Source organism: Schistocerca americana, chromosome 11 (assembly GCF_021461395.2).
Source record: "Schistocerca americana isolate TAMUIC-IGC-003095 chromosome 11, iqSchAmer2.1, whole genome shotgun sequence".
Taxonomy (NCBI): domain Eukaryota; kingdom Metazoa; phylum Arthropoda; class Insecta; order Orthoptera; family Acrididae; genus Schistocerca; species Schistocerca americana.
In genome coordinates, this window is record NC_060129.1 from 114,303,765 (window position 1) to 114,324,004 (window position 20,240).

Here is a 20,240-nt window from a genome sequence, read left to right on the forward strand (position 1 = left end):
TTCCACATGAAGTTCCAATGCAACTGATCATTAGTTCCTTCCCTTCCCTTCCCTTTCCTCTCTCCCCCCCCCCCCCTCCCCCACTCCAGCTTCAATTACATTATCTACATTGATTATTGAGCAATTGTAATGTAACAGACTGAGTCTCACATATAGTGATACACGATACATCTCATTACTAATGATCACGATGCACAATCATTAACACATTATGTGATACACAGCCTATAACAAATAACTGGATATACTGTATCATTTGTTGTGATATCTTATACCTACATTTATGCTTATTTCTTTTGTTGTTAATCACCATCATCTGTTACCTGCTATATTAGCACGTCGTTTGCCTCTCCATTTTCTGTGATCCACTGCTTCCTTCTTACGGCTGCTGTATGGTGTACCACCCCATCATGTCATCCAGTATCTGGAATCTCTTCCTTCCTCACTTTCTCTTCCCTTCTACATAACCTTCTAACACCGTTTTTATCAGTTCGTCATTCTTTCTTAATATGCCCAATCGAATTCCTTTTTCTTCTCTTTGTTACATCTAGTGACTGTCTTTTCTCTCCCACTATTCTCAGTACCTCTTCATTTTTTACTCTGTCCATCCAACTTATTCTTTCCATCCTCCGCCATGTCCAGATCTCAAAAGCCTCCAGCCCTTCTCTACCTTTCTTCCTCATAGTCCATGTTTCGGTGCCATATAGGAGAACACTCCATACAAGACACTTTATGAGTCTCTTCCTGAGTTCTCTGTCCAGACCGCTACAGAAAATTCTCCTTTTCTTATAAAATGCCTCTTTTGCCATTGCTATCCTTGTTTTAATTTCTGTGGTGCACTTCCAGTTGGTGTCTATCCTGCTTCCAAGATACTTAAAATTTTGCACCTGTTCTAGTTTTTCTCCATTCAGCACAATTTTTAGTTCCTTATTTCCTCCTATTGCCAATACTTTTGTTTTATTTGTGTTAATTTTCATTCCATATTTTTTTCCGTTAGTTGCAATGGTGTCCACCAAATCCTGTAATTCTTTTTCCCCTGTGGCTAGAAGGACCATGTCATCAGCAAATCTCAAGCACCCTACTCTTCTTCCTCCAATTTCTACTCCTTTGTCATCTAATGAGCATTGGTCAATCATACTTTCCAAGTAGAGGTTGAAAAGAGTAGACAGAATCCTTGTCTTACTTCTTTTCCTAGTCCGATCCAGTTTGTACTTTCTCCTCTCACTTTAATTGAGGCTTTTTGATTAAGATATAATGAGTTTACAAGTCTTCTGGTTTTCCAGTCTACTCTCTTTTCCCTCATTATAGTTGGCAGGTTGTCCCAAACCACACTGTCAAATGTCTTTTCTAGATCAATGAAGTCTTTTCCTTTTTCAATAAACCTTTCCCCCAAGATTCGTAAGAGCCCTATTGCATCTCTAGTGCCTGTACTCTTTCTAAAGCCAAACTGCTCCTCGCCAAGATTCTCCTCCATTGCTTTTTCAAGTCTCTTATTAATTATTCTTAACATCACTTTGGCTGCATGTAAAATGAGGCCAATTGTCCTGTGCTTGCTGCATTTCTCGGTTCCTTGTTTTTTCAGAAATGGAATCATTACTGTTGTCAGAAAGTCCTCAGGCCATTCAGCACTGCCATATATTTTATTACACTTATTGTTAATATTCGTTATCCAATACTATTTGGAGCAATTAAATGTCCTGCAAATTACAGGTTATTAATGCTATTTCATTTACTGCAATATGCTAGTTAAAATTTTCATATATGCACATTCCTAGTTTGTTGAAAAGATAATTTCTAATGCACAAAGATGATGGTTGCTCAGACAGTACAGTTTTGTAAAACTAACAAATGCAAAGTTCTAGCAAAACAATAATATCATGTCTGATTGCTATAATATGACTCTACAAATGGCAGTAATTAAAATAATTAAGCACCTTAGAACCAATCTGTATATTTTACAGTAATTGTTAAAAAGATTTATTGTACAAAGTTTAGCATGGAAAAACAATGTAATGTTACATCTGCCCAGTAATTCACAATATTCTTGTCTCCAATGATCACTGGAGCAACCCTCAGTTTTTTTGTGGTCTTCACCATAAAATTAGTTTACTTTGCATATTTATTTTCATTGTCACGTATAATAATTTTTCTGGGGGGAATTGCATACACAGACACAAAGCACAGATTGCACAGAAACGTGCTGCAAGGATCATATCTCTGGTGACTCAGACGTCAGCTTCATGTAGGCAACTGTTAAATGAAAATAGTCATACAATCAATAGTCTGTCAATACAATAAACAGCTGGGATGGTTTCTCCTTCATTAAGTAGGTAATGTAGTCATCATTAATTTGGTGGACTTTTGTGAACTTTCTTCTACATCCTACTCTAATAACAGAAACCTACCTCAACACATGGCAGCAAAGTATAAGTTTAGAAAATGGCCAACATTGATGTACGCATAACACAATGTTCTGTGACTGGATTTCTTACACAGTGAAATGCCTGGTCACAGTCATGAATGGCTGGTACAGTGTATGTCTACTTCACCGTAGAGAATCTGATGGTCAGACACAGTTGGCAGGTGCGATACGGACTGTGCAGCTTGTGACTGTGGTGACTTTGCACAATATCCAGTGTGTCAACCAAATCATTCACATTATGCCTGCCAGACAATGACAGATAAATTGTGTCACTGGGTATCCACTGGTAAAGGCAACATTATCCACCAGTAAAGGCAATGTGATGGGCGTCATTGAAAAACTAGGCTACTCCAAGATTTGACCAACCAGAATAAAGGAGCGTGAAAACAATTGCATTCAGCCTGTTTCAGCACTTCAATTCAGCCCACTGAAAGCAGCTCACTGGGAGCACCACTTTGAAGATGCAGAGACCATGAAAAATTCTGAATGTCAGTGGCCGATGCAAGTATGTAGCCGAAGGGGGTAGTCCAGGTGGTCTGGACTCCCCCCCCTCTCCCCCCAATCACCTAAATGAAATTACATATGACTTAGTTTCCATGTAGTGAAACTGAAAAATATTTTGATTTTCAATCATATGATGAGAAAGGGATGTTGTTGTTGTTGTGGTCTTCAGTCCTGAGACTGGTTTGATGCAGCTCTCCATGCTACTCTATCCTGTGCAAGCTCCTTCATCTCCCAGTACCTACTGCAACCTACATCCTTCTGAATCTGCTTAATGTATTCATCTCTTGGACTCCCTCTACGATTTTGACCCTCCACGCTGCCCTCCAATACTAAATTGGTGATCCCTCGATGTCTCAGAACATGTCCTACCAACCGATCCCTGCTTCTAGTCAAGTTGTGCCACAAGCTCCTCTTCTCCCCAATTCTATTCAATACCTCCTCATTAGTTATGTGATTTACCCCATCTAATCTCCAGCATTCTTCTGTAGCACCACATTTCAAAAGCTTCTATTCTCTTTTTGTCTAAACTATTTATTGTCCACATATCACTACCATACATGGCTACACTCCATACAAATGCTTTCAGAAACGACTTCCTGACATTTAAATCTATGCTAGGTGTTAACAAATTTTTCTTCTTCAGAAAAGATTTCCTTGCCATTGCCAGTCTACATCTTATATCCTCTCTACTTCGACTATCTTCAGTTATTTTGCTCCCCAAATAGCAAAACTCCTTTACTACTTTAAGTGTCTCATTTCCTAATCTAATTCCCCCAGCATCACCCGACATAATCTGACTACATTTCATTATCCTTGTTTTGCTTTTGATGATGTTCATTTTATACCCTCCTTTCAAGACACCGTCCATTCCGTTCAACTGCTCTTCCAAGTCCTTTGCTGTCTCTGACAGAATTACAATGTCATCGGCAAACCTCAAAGTTTTTATTTCTTCTCCCTGGATTTTAATACCTACTCCAAACTTTTCTTTTGTTTCCTTTACTGCTTGCTCAATATAGACATTGAATAACATCGGGGAGAGGTTACAACCCTGTATCACTCCCTTCCCAACCCCTGCTTCCCTTTCATACCCCTCGACTCTTATAACTGCCATCTGGTTTCTGTACAAATTGTAAGTAGCCTTTCGCTCCCTGTATTTTACCCCTGCCACCTTCAGAATTTGAAAGAGAGTATTCCAGTCAACATTGTCAAAAGCTTTCTCTAAGTCTACAAATGCTAGAAACATAGGTTTGCCTTTCCTTAATCTTTCTTCTAAGATAAGTCGTAGGGTCAGTATTGCCTCACGTGTTCCAACATTCCTACGGAATCCAAACTGATCTTCCCCGAGGTCGGCTTCTACCAGTTTTTCCATTCGTCTGTAAAGAATTCGCATTAGTATTTTGCAGCTGTGACTTATTAAACTGATAGTTCGGTAATTTTCACATCTGTCAACACCTGCTTTCTTTGGGATTGGAATTATTATATTCTTCTTGAAGTCTGAGGGTATTTTGCCTGTCTCATAAATCTTGCTCACCAGATGGTAGAGTTTTGTCAGGACTGGCTCTCCCAAGGCTGTCAGTAGTTCTAATGGAATGTTGTCTACTCCCGGGGCCTTGTTTCGACTTTCTGTCAAACTCTTCATGCAGTATCATATCTCCCATTTCATCTTCATCTACCTCCTCTTCCATTTCCATAACATTGTCCTCAAGATCATCACCCCTGTATAGACCCTCTATATAAGGGATAGGCACTATTTATATTCAGTAAGGACAACAACTGATTTAAACTACCTATACATCCACAGCACTACCATCTGTTGTTCATCCCTATTTTAGCCAACACCAATTGTTGGCCTTGCTTGAGCTCAGATGTTGTTTTGTTAATCAGTTCAGTTCTTACTTGCAGTTGAATTTAATGTAAGTGCCACTGTTTATTATTGTTGTTGTGCTGTGTGCTGCTTTCTATTTATGGATAAGTATTTAACAAGAAAGAAGAGGAAATCCGATTTTGATTTGTCCACTAGCATTATGATAAGCTAAAACTATATACACACTATTGTAATAGCCTAATTACCTACCTATAGCATTTTAATGTTAGCACTGGACTTATAATTTGGAGGCTTAGAATTTTGGGGTTGCAATATTTCAGAAGGCAGGGGAGTGATAAAAACAATTACAAACGTCATTAAATTAAAATTAGTGCAGCAAAATTCACTTGAATTTATCTGTGTTGCTAAAAAATTGTGGCAATCAACAAAAATATTGCTCAGGTGGCAAGGGTTGCATTTCTTTAAAACAAATTGCTCAATATTCTATCACAAGTAGTCCAAATGGGAAAATATCAGCCAATCTGGTTGCCTGGGTGGTACTCCATTATTAAAATCTTTCCTAATACAGAAGGATGGGGAGGAATTTATGGAGAGCAAAAGGGGCATGTGCTGACAGTATCTACAGTTTGTTTGTTTTTAAAATATTTTTTCAACAGGCTGCTTGAATTTGTCCAGGGCAACTACACCAAGCATCCCTCCCTTCCTCTTTCATCGAAAATCTATTTATGATCTTGTAATAAGTGAAGTCAGCACTTCTATACACAATTAAATCTTAAAAGATGCATGCATTCACACACTATCAAGTGACTAAAAATGCACAATCAAAGGAGAAACAAGCAATGTCAGAATTCAATCTTTTGTTGTGATGCAGTTTATTTCATTTTAAAGCAATGTATAGCAACCAGTTTTTCCAAATTCCCCACAGACTGGGAGTAGCTCTGTGCGTTGAGCCACTGAGCTAGCAGTCCCAGAAAATGCCATATATGCTTTCACCAGTCAAATTTTGAATGATCTGAATAACCGAACACCTCCCATTGGGATTTTTTGTGATCTCTCAAAGGCTTTTGATTGTGTAAATCATGAAATTCTGCTAGACAAGCATGAGTGGGACAGTGCACAAATGGTTTAATTCGTACCTAACTGGAAGAGTGCAGAAAGTTGAAATAAGCAGTTCTCATAACATGCAAAGATCAGCACATTCCTCAAACTGGGGAACTATCAATAATGGGGTTCCACAAGGGTTGGTCTTGGGTCCTTTGTTGTTCTTAATATATATTAATGACTTGCCATTCTATACTCATGAAGAGGCAAAGTTAGTTCTCTTTGCTGATGATACAAGTATAGTAATCACACCTGACAAACAAGAATTAACTGATGAAATTGTCAATAATGTCTTTCAGAAAGTTACTAAGTGGTTCCTTGTAAACGGACTCTCACTGAATTTTGATAAGACACAGTACATACAGTTCCATACAGTAAATGGTATGACGCCATTAATAAATACAGACCTTAATCAGAAGCATATAGCTAAGGTAGAATATTCCAAATTTTTAGGTGTGTCCATTGATGAGAGATTAAATTGGAAGAAACACATTGATGATCTGCTGAAACGTTTTGAGTTCAGCTACTTATGCAATAAGGGTCATTGCAAATTTTGGTGATAAACATCTTAGTAAATTAGCTTACTACGCCTATTTTCACTCACTGCTTGCATATGGCATCATATTTTGGGGTAATTCATCACTGAGGAATAAAGTATTTATTGCACAAAAGTGTGTAATCAGAATAATAGCTGGAGTCCACCCAAGATCATCCTGCAGACATTTATTTAAGGATCTAGGGATACTCACAGTAGCTTCTCAGTATATATACTCTCTTATGAAATTTGTTATTAACAACCAAACCCAATTCAAAAGTAATAGCAGTGTGCATAACTACAATACTAGGAGAAAGGATGATCTTCACTATTCAAGATTAAATCTAACTTTGGCACAAAAAGGGGTGAATTATACTGCCACTAAAGTCTTTGGTCACTTACCAAATAGTATCAAAAGTCTGACAGATAACCAACAAGTATTTAAGAAGAAATTAAAAGAATTTCTGAATGACAACTCCTTCTACTCCATAGAGGCATTTTTAGATATAAATCAAGAAAAAAAATTATTAAAAAAATAAAAAAAAAACAAAAAATAAAAAAGTTGTTATATTAACTTAATTATGTTGTTAAATTTACTTAATTATGTCATGTATTGGAAAATTTGATTCGTTCCACATTATTACAAAATATCATATTCATGATCCATGGAACTAGTATTAACCTAATCTAATCTAATCTAATCTTGAAGGCAATGTGGCCTGAACCCGGCAACATTGAACATAGTTTTCTGTGGTTTCCCATTTTCGAATTAGGCAAATTCTGGCATTGGTCTCTTACTATTAGCCACAGTCAATTCCTTCCAAACACCCTTCTTTCCTGACAGATTCCAATTCCCTTGAAGATGCAGCCTCTCTGCTTAAACGAAAAGAGCTGCATCAAAGGCGAGCTGAGCATCTCTTTGGAAAATCCTGGCAGTAAAAGCCGTATGATAAATAATCATCCAAATTCTCCTCATTTAGGCTCATGTGTTTGCCTGGATATACTTTCATGTAGAAAATGATCTGTCTTTCATTGTGAGAAGTGATAGGCGATACTTAAATGAGGAAATTTGGGAAGTGTAAGGTTGAATAATTCCAGATCTTTTGCATTCTTGACACCAAAGATTGTTCTAGCTTCCCTGTTGAACAGAGATCTCTTTACTCCAAAATCCCTGTTGGTAATAATCACGGTGTCTGAAGAAATAAGCACTTGTCCACTCCTTCTCACTTTCTCAGCTCCAATCAAGACTGAAAGAAGTAGAGTGTAAAATGACTTTGGAGGGTGAAGGGAGATTGTAGTGCGGCTGCTTATTAGTGCTTTCCCAATGTACACCACTGTTAGGTAACGATGTTATATATTCACTTGATCAGAGCTGCGAGATCGTTGTTGGATAAAATGGTTTCGTTCTCTATGGAAATTTTCGGAATAAATGAAAAACATAAGTTTTGTTAACAAACTGGACCCCCATCCCTTTTTGATAAAATCATAGCTAAGTCCTTGGCTGAGGAAGTAGGACCATGACTTTTACTGCACAGGTGTACGTGATCTTGTTTCAAGGTGAAAACACACCATGGAGAAAGATGGTGATTATATTGAAAAACAACAAATTAATCATGTATATTGTAGCTGTTATCTTAAAAATATGGCATTCAGTTTCTTATAAAAGAAACATTTCAAAAAATAGGAGGTATTATTTTCTCACTGAGCCTTTTACATTTACTGTCGTATACAGTTCATTATGAATAATGATGCTCAATTAATAAATATAATGCTGCGAACAAAATAACCTATATAATCTACAAATTAAATTCACTCTGTCATAAAAGAAGCAAAGCATACGGCCATAAAAAATATTTTACCACCTCCCTCATGAATTAAATGTTCCAGCAGATAATGAAAGTTTTAACAAAAAACTGAAATCGTCCTTATTTGTCATCTTCCTCTACACGACAACCTGTGAGTAGATAGTATGTATGTGGTTGGGTTATGTTTATCACATTTTGTCTTACATTAAGATTAAGGCAAAGAAATCAAGTTATGCAAATGACCTGCATGTAGCAAACTTTCCTCATTATTTGTACGAGGGGGGATCAAATATAAATGGGATTTTTGTTCATGAACTTCAACTGTTGGTAGGACTGGCCCCACACTTCTGCTCTGCTTAGGCGGAACCATTAGAAGTGAAGAGAGCGTGCTGTTAGATATTTCCTGCCATTTCATCAGCAACACTCACGATGTCTGAGCAACAGGTGCACCCCTCCATTGCGCAACTCGTAATTATCAAATTTCTTGCTCGTGAAGGAGATATAGCAGTGGAAATTTGCCAAAGATTGACTGCACAGTTCGGTGATAAAACATTATCAAGGATGCGTGTGTTTGCCTGGCACAAAAAGTTCAAGAAAGGACAAGAGCATGTGGAAAATCAGCAACACAATTTCCGACCTCGGACCAGCATTGCGGACAAAAACATTCGTGCGGTTAAAGGCATTACTGACAACGATCGATGGGCGCGAGTATCCGAAATTGCACTAAAAGTCGGAATCAGTTATGGGAGCTGTCAAGCAATCTTTACCTACAGTTTCATTAAGTGTTTTCCAGATGGGTCCCTAAACTTTTGACCGAAAATCTGAAATTGAGACATCTGGAGGTATATCAGAGGCTTACAGCAAAGTTTGCAGAAGAAGGTGATGCATTTTTGAGTCGGATCGTCACCTGCGGCGAAACGTGGGTTCACCACTGCACTCCAGAATCCGAACGAGCCACTAAGGAGTGACAGAGAAAAGGGGAGGCAGCACCAGTGAAAACCAAGACTCGACTGTCAGCTGGCAAGGTTCTTTCAACCATTTTGTTTGATCAGTGAGGCATTTTGCTGATCGATTTATTGCAAGAGCGATCCACAATCAATGCTGCCTACAATGGCAAATGGTTGAACAATGCGAGTGCTACATATTTCCGCTAAAAATGAGACCAATCGATTCGACAGGTCATCCTCCTCCAAGACAATGCGGACCCCATACTGAACCTCTAACTGTCTCCAAGCTACAGGAAATGCCCTGGACTACACTCGATCATCCCCCTTACAGCTCGGACGTATCACTCTGCGATTTCCATTTATTTGGACTGCTTGAAGAGGCCTAGGAGAGTGACAATTTGAAGGTGACGAGAGTGTGGAACCATTCGTGCGCGACTGGCTGGTAACACAACCCAGTTATTTTTATGGTGAGGGCATCAAAAAGCTGCCAATACACTGGGACTAATACATTTCCAAAGCAGGAGACTATGTGGAAAAATAAATTACAACTGCTTTGAGTTCTTCAATAAATGAATTTAAATAAAAAATAAAATCCTGTTTGTATTTGATCTGCCCTTGTACCAGGTGTACCTGTATGAAATGAGCATTTTTTTGTGAAAATGAAACACTAATTTTGAATTGAAAAGTAAAAACATTTTATTCAAAGTACTGACCTTTGCTTTCTATGCATTTTGACCACCTTTCTGGCAATTTGTGTACACCACGCCAATAGAAATGTTCGTCTTTTGAAGCAAACCAATCAGACACCCAATTTTCAGCTTCTTCATAGGAACTGAAGTGTTCCTCAGCCAATGTGTGTCCCATTGATGAACACAAATGGTAGTCGGAAGTGGCCAAGTCTGGTGAATACGGCGGGTGGGGTAGCAGCTCCCAGCCAAGTGTTCTGATTGTATCCTGAACCAGTTTTGCTTTGTGTGCAGGTGCATTGTCGTGTCAAAAAATTACTTTGCCATGTCTTCTGGCCCATTCTGGTCTTTTTTCGATCAATGCATAGTTCAAATTGATCATTTGTTGGCTGTAGCGATTAGCATTCACAGTTTCACCGGGTTTTAGAAGCTCATGATACACCACACCTTTCTGATCCCACCAAACACAGAGCATTGTCTTCTTGCCGAATCGATTTGGTTTTGCAGTCGATGTTGATGGTTGTCCTGCATTAGCCCACGATTTTTCCTGTTTAGGATTCTTAAAATAAATCCATTTTTCATCAGCAGCAACAATTTGATGTCTTTGAAGCGAAATTTGACAAATGGTTTTTCAGTTTTCCATCTGTCTTTCATTCAATTCGTGTGGCACCCATTTTCCACACGTTTGGATCTTTCCCATAGCTTTCTAACGGTCAGAAATTGTTTGTTGTGCAACATTTAGCATTCCTGCCATTTGCTTCTGACTTAAAGTATCATCTTCATCCAATATTGCTTCCAATTCGGCGTCTTCTAACTTTTTTGGTGGTCTTCCATGTTCTTCATTTCTTACATCAAAATCATTATTTCTGAACCATTGAAACCATCTTTTGCATGTTGCTTCTGATAGAGCACGACCACCATATGCCTCGACAAGCATTCGATGAGACTCTGCAGCACTTTTTTTCAAATGAAAATAAAAAATTAATGCTTTCGCAAATCATCACTTTCTGGTACAAAATTCGACACTTAACACGATGAAAACATATGATGTTGTTTGTTCCACGACTTCATGTATACTAAATATCTTTGACAGATGTCATACGTACCAAACAAAAAAAAATTAAGGTTCGTTCATAACAAATGTTCCCTATCGACACATTTGTATCTTAACGCTCATTTCATACCGCTACACCTGGTAAATCTAAAGACATGAGCTGACTCGTATATGCCCTATGGAACATGCAAAATAACCAAACTAAACTAAGCTGGCTCCCCAGTAACTTGACAACACAGCCCACTAGCTCACGCATGCCTCACCTTCAGCACACTGTGCTGCATTCCGGCGCGGTCCCGGGAGACAGAGATGTGCGGAGCCAGTGGGTGCGCCGCTCTCGGCCGGCCTTCCAGTTCCAGAAGTGCGCTCTGGACTTTGAAGCGTGCAGCCTCCAGGTACGCCAGCATGGAACGTGCCTGGAATCCAAAGGAGAGTGCTACGTAATGCAACAGCCACAGATTTTGTATGGGATACACAATCTTTAATGAACTACTCGATAAATTGTCTATTTTATAATGTTATAGTGTACAATTGCGTTTATTATTTTCCCATTTATTACTTATTAGCTAACATTATTTCTAAGACTTCAATGTCCTTTGATAAAAATTAGTTATACTATTTCATTTGCAAAATTACAAAACTGGATAATTTAGTATTTCATGTACACAGATTTCCATTCTGCCAAAACAATAATTTCAAAATTAGAAAAATAATAATTTACTTGTCTGATGTAATTCTTGCATAAAATATATTAAAATGATTAACAGAAAGTTCTAAAAAAAACGTTGCACAATAACACGTTCAATTATTCAAATAGTGAACAGTTCAGTAGAAAATAATCTACAACATGGTTTACAAAGCATTTGGTTCTATTAAATATATTAACATAAGCATTGCCACATCTGTAAATGTTAACAATTAAAACGATTATGCACTTTGGCAGGAATTCACATATTTCAAAAGCAACTGCTCAAAATCAATATTTTAAGAAATTTCATATCAAAAAGAAATAATTGTACAAAAAAGCAAGTAGTGTCACACATTTTCTCCATTATTGTAAAACTTACGGTCATGTAAGTTTTTGCGAATATGTCACATTTCATTGTAACTTCCTAAAAGTATTAATACTCTTAAAAATAAATGAACTTGTCATCAAAAATTGTTACTTTTCATAACAGTGCTGCTGCAAGACCAAATAAGTCAGCTGTTACAATCAGTTGCTGGTCAGACATTAAAGTATGGTGTACACAAGTTGTAGTTTAAATCAAAAAATGCATCAATTATTTAATCAGTTTGTGAAAAATTTATGAAAACATGTTAGAATATTAAGACAATACATCATTATGTGAGTTAACAGTCAGTGTTTCATTCCATAGGTTGAAAATAATACATCGATCTCTTGCTAAAAATAAATATTGAGCCAACTTGTTCAGATAAGTGTTATTAGGAGGAGGACAGGTACTTTGGAAAAAGGTACTGCTTTATCTTCTTATAATAATCAGCCACTGCTTTTATCGAATACTTTAAAGAAAATATTTACTATTAGCACTATTATCAGAGACTACAGAAAATGTCAAGATATCGAACAGAAAACTGTTTGCAGAAGGATGGATTCAGCATATAGAAAAGTCAAAAAAACTTTAAAATGTATTTATGAGCAAAGGAATCAAGGAAGAAAGAGTGTTAGACAAATGTAGAGGAGAGAGGTGAAAAGGGTGCACTGTGAGCCTCAAAGACGGGGGGGAATTTTTTGCTGATGTGATGGAAGCAGAAATGGGAAATGATGTGGAAGACATTTCAGTGTTAGAGTTCGCAGAGCATTGGAAGACTTGAGACCAAATGAGGTGGAAGGCACAGATAACAGCAGAAATTATGAGATCATTGAAGGAAGTAGGAACCAAACAACTACAAAAGTTAGTGTGTAGAATGTGGCACTGAAGAGATAACAGTTTCGAAGGATGTCAAACACACAATCTAGAAGACAGAAAGGGCAGATAAATGTGAGAACTACAGCACAATCAGCTTGACTGGCTCGGCTCATAGGCCCCATTTACTTCTTCTCAGATGAGTGAACTAAGGACTACATGCCAATCTCACTTCCACATTCACTATTCTTTTGTTTTCTTCCAGTACTCTTTCATTTGTTCACTATGTTTGTTCTCCCTCTCTTTTGACCACTTCAGATGAAGTCCATTGCCTCCCCCACCCCCCACCCCCCTTCCCTCCATTCTGCTATCTTGGAATCCTTCCATATTCAATACTTTTCCCCTAAACACTTCTCTGTCACTTGTTTCTTGCATTTTCATATTGTTTTTCTAAATCCTTTTTGTAGTTAGTGGATCCAACTAACCAACTTTTTATACCAGAAATATTTGAAGATCTTCTTGGTTAATCTACTGTCTTCCATTTGATACAAATGCTAAAAAATATTGGTCTTATTTCATTACTTCTGATATGATTTATGATTTATATATTTCAGTAAACTGCATGAGTACTTTGTAACAGCCAACATTCCACAGTTTTTCGTGTGCATGTGCCTAATACTTTCCTAATGACTTACTTTCCTAGTATTTCTAATTTATCTAAACAACAATTTTATGAGAAGGAAAGTTGCTACTCACCATACAGCGGAGATGCTGAGTCGCAGATAGGCAAAAAAGAAAACATTTTCACACTTAAAGCATTCGGCCAATGGCCTTTGTCAACAATAAAAACACATACAAACAATAAAAACACATACGTGCACACACACACACACACACACACTCATGCAAAAACAACTCACACACACGACTGCAGTCTCAGGTAACTGAACCCACTCTCTCTCTCTCTCTCTCTCTCTCTCTCTCTCTCTCTCTCTCTGTGTGTGTGTGTGTGTGTGTGTGTGTGTTAGTACTAGTGCCTAACAATTTTAATTGTATCTTACAGCACTGAGGATGGCCACTAAGTGACCGAAAATCGATTTTGTGCATAATAAAACAAAAAAATATGACCAAGGCTGTTTCTCCTTCCAATCCTCAATGACTGTTCAGCGAACATTGCTGCATATGGACTTTCACAGCAAATTCATGGTGGACAATGCTCTGACATCAAAGAAGACAATGAGCACAGTTTTAATCCTGGACTTGCTCATGCGTACCTTCAAAGGGACACGGCGGCGATGGGGTGGCCACTCTGAACTCTGCCTTTTTGTCTCAGGGTCCCAGTCAAAAATCCACAACTCGTCACCAGTGATAACTGAGCTTAAAAAATGAGGATCATTTTCTCACATTTCCCACATTTCTCCACACCGAAGCACTCGCGTGTGCTTGTGTTCATCGGTCAACACTTTTGGGACGAGTTTGGCACACACCTTTCTCATGTTCAAATCTTCGGTCCCAATGTGGAAAACGGTTGTTTTTGAGATGTTTAGAGTTTGTGCTACGAGTTGAAGGCTCAGCTGTCTGCCAGAGTTCAAGCAATCACGCGCACACACGTCACATTTTCGTCGACTCGTGCGGTTGATGGCTGTCCACTGCGAGGTTCGTCAGTGATCTCCTCTCGGCCCTCCGTGAATGACTTGTGCCATCGGAAAACTTGTGATCTGGACAAGCAATCAGTCCCAAAGGCATGCTGAAGAAATGAAAACGTTTCGGTGGCGGGCTTCCCAATTTTAACGCAAGATCTGACAACGTACCGTTGCTCTACAGAATTATCCGTTGTGTTGTGTTACATAAACTCAAAATGGGGTTGACGGAAGCACATATCCTGACTCTCTGGCAGCTCACAACCGAATGAGACAAAGAGCGTTTTGAAGCTAACACCCCCCTCCACTTAGCCCACGAGGTTACAACACGCTGTGGTGTACCGTTGTGTCAGAACCAACTTGGTCGCATTTGTTATGGAATATATATATATATATATATAATAGAGGGAAACATTCCACGTGGGAAAAATATATCTAAAAACAAAGATGATGAGACTTACCAAACAAAAGCGCTGGCAGGTCGATAGACACACAAACACACACAAACATACACACAAAATTCTAGCTTTCGCAACAAACGGTTGCTTCATCAGGAAAGAGGAAAGGAGAGGGAAAGACGAAAGGATGTGGGTTTTAAGGGAGAGGGTAAGGAGTCATTCCAATACCGGGAGTGGAAAGACTTACCTTAGGGGGCAAAAAGGACAGGTATACACTCGCACACACGCACATATCCATCCGCACATACACAGACACAAGCAGACATTTGTCTGATGAAGCAACCGTTTGTTGCGAAAGCTAGAATTTTGTGTGTATGTTTGTGTGTCTATCGACCTGCCAGCGCTTTTGTTTGGTATATATGTTGTGGTCTTCAGTCCTGAGACTGGTTTGATGCAGCTCTCCATCTCTCCACGCTACTCTATCCTGTGCATGTTTCTCCCAGTACTTTATCTAAACATCCTTCTGAATCTGCTTAGCGTATTCATCTCTTGGTCACCCTCTACCATATTTACCCTCCACGCTACCCTCCAATGCTAAATTTGTGATACCTCGATGCCTCAGAACATGTCCTACCAACCGGTCCCTTTTTATAGTCAAGTTGTGCCACAAACTCCTCTTCTCCCCAGTTCTATTCAATACCTCCTCATTAGTTATGTGATCTACCCACCTAACCTTCAGCATTCTTCTGTAGCACCACATTTCAAAAGCATCTATTCTCTTCTTGTCCAAACTATTTATTGTCCATGTTTCACTTCCATACATCGCTACACTCCATACAAATACTTTCAGAAACGACTTCCTGACACTTAAATCTATACTCGATGTTAACAAATTTCTCTTCTTCAGAAACGCTTTCCTTGCCATTGCTAGTCTACATTTTATATCCTCTCTACTTCAACCCTCATCAGTTATTTTGCTCCACAAATAACAAAACTCCTTTACTACTTTAAGTGTCTCATATACGAATCTAATTCCGTCAGCATCACCCGACTTAATTCGCCTACATTCCATTATCCTTGTTTTGCTATCCTTCTTTCAAGACACTGTCCATTCCGTTCAACTGCTCTTCCATGTCCTTCGCCGTCTCTGACAGAATTACAATGTCATCGGCGAACCTTAAAGTTTTTATTTCTTCTCCATGGGCTTTAATACCTATTCCGAATTTTTCTTTTGTTTCCTTTACAGCTTGCTCAATACACAGATTGAATAATATCGGGGAGAGACTACAACCCTGTCTCAATCCCTTCCCAACCACTGCTTCCCTTTCATGTCCCTTGACTCTTATACCTGATATCTGGTTTCTGTACAAATTGTAAATAGCTTTTCTATCTCTTTTTTGGACCCCGGCCGCCATAGGTATTTGAAAGAGAGTATTCCAATCAACATTGTCAAAAGCTTTCTCAAAGTCTACAAATGCTAAAAATGTAGGTTTGCCTTTCCTTAATCTTTCTTCTAAGATAAGTCGTAGGGTCAGTATTGCCTCACGTGTTCCAACATTTCTACGGAATCGAAACTGATCTTTCCCGAGGCCGGTTTCTATCAGTTTTTCCATTCGTCTGTAAAGAATTCACATTAGTATTTTGTAGCTGTGACTTATTAAACTGATTTTTCGGTAATTTTCACAGCTGTCAACACCTGCTTTCTTTGGGATTGGGATTATTATATTCTTCTTCAAGTCTGAGGGAATTTCGCCTGTCTCATACATCTTGCTCACCAGATGGTAGAGTTTTGTCAGGACTGGCTCTCCCAAGGCCGTCAGTAGTTCTAATGTAATGTTGTCTACTCCAGGGGCCTTGTTTCGACTCAGGTCTTTCAGTGCTCTGTCAAACTCTTCACGCAGTATCATATCTCCCATTTCATCTTCATCTACATCCTCTTGCATTTCCATAATATTGTCATCATGAACATTGCCCTTGTATAGACCCTCTATATAATCCTGCCACCTTTCTGCTTTCCCTTCTTTGCTTAGAACTGGGTTTCCATCTGAGCTCTTGATATTCATACAAGTGGTTCTCTTTTCTCCAAAGGTCTCTTTAATTTTCCTGTAGGCAGTATCTATCTTACCCCTAGTGAGATAAGCCTCTACATCCTTACATTTGTCCTCTAGCCACCCCTGCTTAGCCATTTTGCACTTCCTGTTGATCTCATTTTTGAGACGTTTGTATTCCTTTTTGCCTGCTTCATTTTTATATTGTCTCCTTTCATCAACTAAATTCAATATTTCTTCTGTTACCCAAGGGTTTCTACTAGCCCTCATCTTTTTACCTACTTGATCCTCTGCTGCCTTCACTACTTCATCCCTCAAAGCTACCCATTCTTCATCTACTGTATTTCTTTCCCCCATTCCTATCAATTGTTCCCTTATGCTCTCCCTAAAACTCTATACAACCTCTGGTTTAGTCAGTTAGTCCAGGTCTCATCTCCTTAAATTTCCACCTTTTTGCAATTTCTTCAGTTTTAATCTACAGTTCATAACCAATAGATTGTGGTGATAGTCCATATCTGCCCCTGGAAATGTCTTGCAATTTAAAACCTGGTTCCTAAATCTCTGTCTTACCATTACATAATCTGTCTGGTATCTCCAGGGTTCTTCCATGTATACAACCTTCTTTCATGATTCTTAAACCAAGTGTTAGCTATGATTAAGTCATGCTCTGCGCAAACTTCTACCAGGTTGCTTCCTCTTTCATTTCTTAGCCCCAATCCATATTCACCTAATATGTTTCCTTCTCTCCCTTTTCCTACTCTTGAATTCCAGTCACTCATGACTATTAAATTTTCGTCTCCCTTCCCTACCTGAATAATTTCTTTTATAACAAACACAAACACACACACATGTATATATGGTTTGATTACGTTAAGGTATAGGTTAGGTTAGGTTAGGTTATGCCCGTCTGGAAGTCTGTTAACATGTGGTGTAAATATGTGCAGTAAATTTGTCAAGGAGTTGTCGAGATTTTTGGTAATGATGTTGATGTATTTATATAGTAGTATAGATTAGTGTAATGACTGCTGTGCTTGTTTTCAACACACTAATAACCAACAATAAAACAGGGGAGACTCAAAGAATGTTATTGTTGTGAAGGTGTGTATTGTGTAATTAGGTCTGGGAGCAGACCGAGTGAACACTGGAGCCTCCAGCCGGTACTCACGTGGTGCAGCTTATCGGCGACACTCTCGCCCCCGGAGTCTGCCGCCCCCGGTGATCCGCCGCCCCCGGCCCCGGTCCCCGAGTCAGAGGCGGAGGCCTTGAGTGCCCTGGCCAGTTGCTCGACGCCCTGCTTGCCGCGTCGCTCGCGCTCTAGGTCTTGCCGGATCAGCTGCAGCAGCTTTACCAGTGCCTGAGGACGGACATAACATGTTGAAACGAGACAAATTAAATCGTGGCATGGGATGGGGGGAGAAGCTCAACAATGGCAGGAGGCAGGAAATTGTTTTCAAGTGTCAACAAATGGCAATTGAATATGACTGGGGTCATCAAAAGTAGAATGAGGGAGTCACAGGCTTCTGTTCTGGGTCTGTAAGTTCTCTTGATGTAAGGAACTGATTTGAATCTGAGTGGGATTAAATGTGTCAGATACTTTAAAAGTTTTTTAGCTCCAGTTCTATACCATAAATTGACTGGAAAGCACAGAAAAACAAGAATTACTCCACAACAAAATTGTGCAATGGTGTAACAGTCAAAAGGACAGACTGCATTTTTTGAACTGTTTTCTGTATAAAGATTAAATTTTAAGGTCAGTTTAAAATATCTTATGAGTAAAAGCATATTAAACTGAAGCTTATTATTATGTAATTTCTTTTCTTTAAACACATTTTCATCATCTTTCAATAATTTAGCTTGTTTAATATAATTATGTGTTTTTTGGAAATTCTGTAAAAAAATGTAATAGTAGCACTCTTTACACTCTTGCAATGTGGCTTACTGTCTTGTTATAGGAAGTGGCCACAAGGAAATCACAGGTGTATTTTCAGTTGCAGGATTCAGAGACTACTGCTAAGGATAGTCTCGAGCAGATAAAAGATGCAGAGTTTGATTGTTTTGCAGGTGAAAGAAGCAGAGTAAAAATTGCAGAGTTCATGTGTTGAATAGGTACAAGATAAAGAGTTCACGCGTGATGCAGAGTTCGTGTGTTCAGCAGATACAAGATGCGGAGGTCACATGTTGAGTAATTAAAAGGTGTGGAGCCTGTATGTTGAATAGGTAAAAGATTGCAAGTTTGTGAGTTCTGCAGGTTGAAGTGTGTAGCTTGTGTGTAGCGGAGACAAAATTTGTGAGGTTCATTCGTTGATCAGAGTAAAGGTGCAGAGTTCATGAGTTGAGCAGGTAAAAATTGTGGTGATAATGTGCTGAGCAGGTGAAAGATGTGGAGTTTGTATGTTGAGAAGCTAAGAGATGTTGACTTTACAGTCAGCTGAGAAGAGACATGTCCACGAATGGCTGCAAATGGTCTCGTAGAAGCTGAACATAGCCATTTCAGCTGGACCGTAGGACTCAGTTCATTCTACATAAACACAGCCCACACCATTATGGAGTCACCAACAGCTTGCACGGTGCCTTGTTGACAACTTGAGACTGTCGCTTCGTGGGATCTGTGCTGCAGTTGAACCCTTCCACCAGCTCTTACCAGCTGAAATTGGGACTCATCAGAGCATGCCATGGCTTTCATCACACTGTCCTAACAGATATGGTTGCTGTATGTCCCACATCGTTTTCTGCTGTTATTTCGCACAGAGCTGCTTGTCTGTTAGCACTGACAACTCTACGCCAACGCCACAGCTCTTTGTTATTAAGTAAAGGCCGTCAGACCCAATGTTGTCTGTGGTGACAAGTATTGCCTGAAATTTGGTCTTCTCAACACACTCGTGATACGGTGGATCTCAGAATACTGAATTCCCTATAATGATTTCCGGAAGGGAATGTCTCATACATGTAGCTCCAACTACCATTCTGTGTTCCTAGTCTATTATTTCCCATTGTGTGGCCCTAATCACATTGTAAAATTTTTCACATGAGTCACCTGACTACAAATGACAGGTCAGCCAATTCACCGCCCTTTTATGCCTCGTGTGGGCAATACTACCTTCATGTGTACGTGTGCATATCGCTATTCCACGACTTTTGTCACCTCCCTGTAGCGCTGGGCAGGTAAAAGACGCAGAGTTTATGGTGTGAGCTGGTAAAATTTGTGGAGTTCGAGTGTGAAGCAGGTAAAAGTTGTGAGGTTTGTGTGTTGAGCAGGTAATACGTGGTTCACTCCAAAAGAAATGCCCCTATTTTTTTTTTTTAATCCATCTTTTATTCTACACGTTTGAAAGTTTTACAGTGCGTAGATACATCCTTTAGGAACAATATTTTCATTTCTCCACATAATTTCCATCCCTCTCAACTGTGTT

At 39.1% G+C, this 20,240-nt stretch overlaps 1 protein-coding gene across 1 annotated transcript in view; it reads right to left on the bottom strand.

The window, feature by feature from the left end:
* The window catches only part of LOC124553584 (nostrin), a 141,477-nt gene that overhangs the window by 12,415 nt on the left and 108,822 nt on the right, over window positions 1-20,240 (bottom strand). Inside the window, exons 8-9 of the mRNA XM_047127433.1 lie at window positions 17,996-18,184; window positions 11,143-11,295 (exon numbers count right to left, since the gene is read on the bottom strand). Coding sequence (XP_046983389.1) covers window positions 11,143-11,295; window positions 17,996-18,184 — 342 coding nt within the window. The remainder of the gene's footprint in view (window positions 1-11,142; window positions 11,296-17,995; window positions 18,185-20,240) is intronic.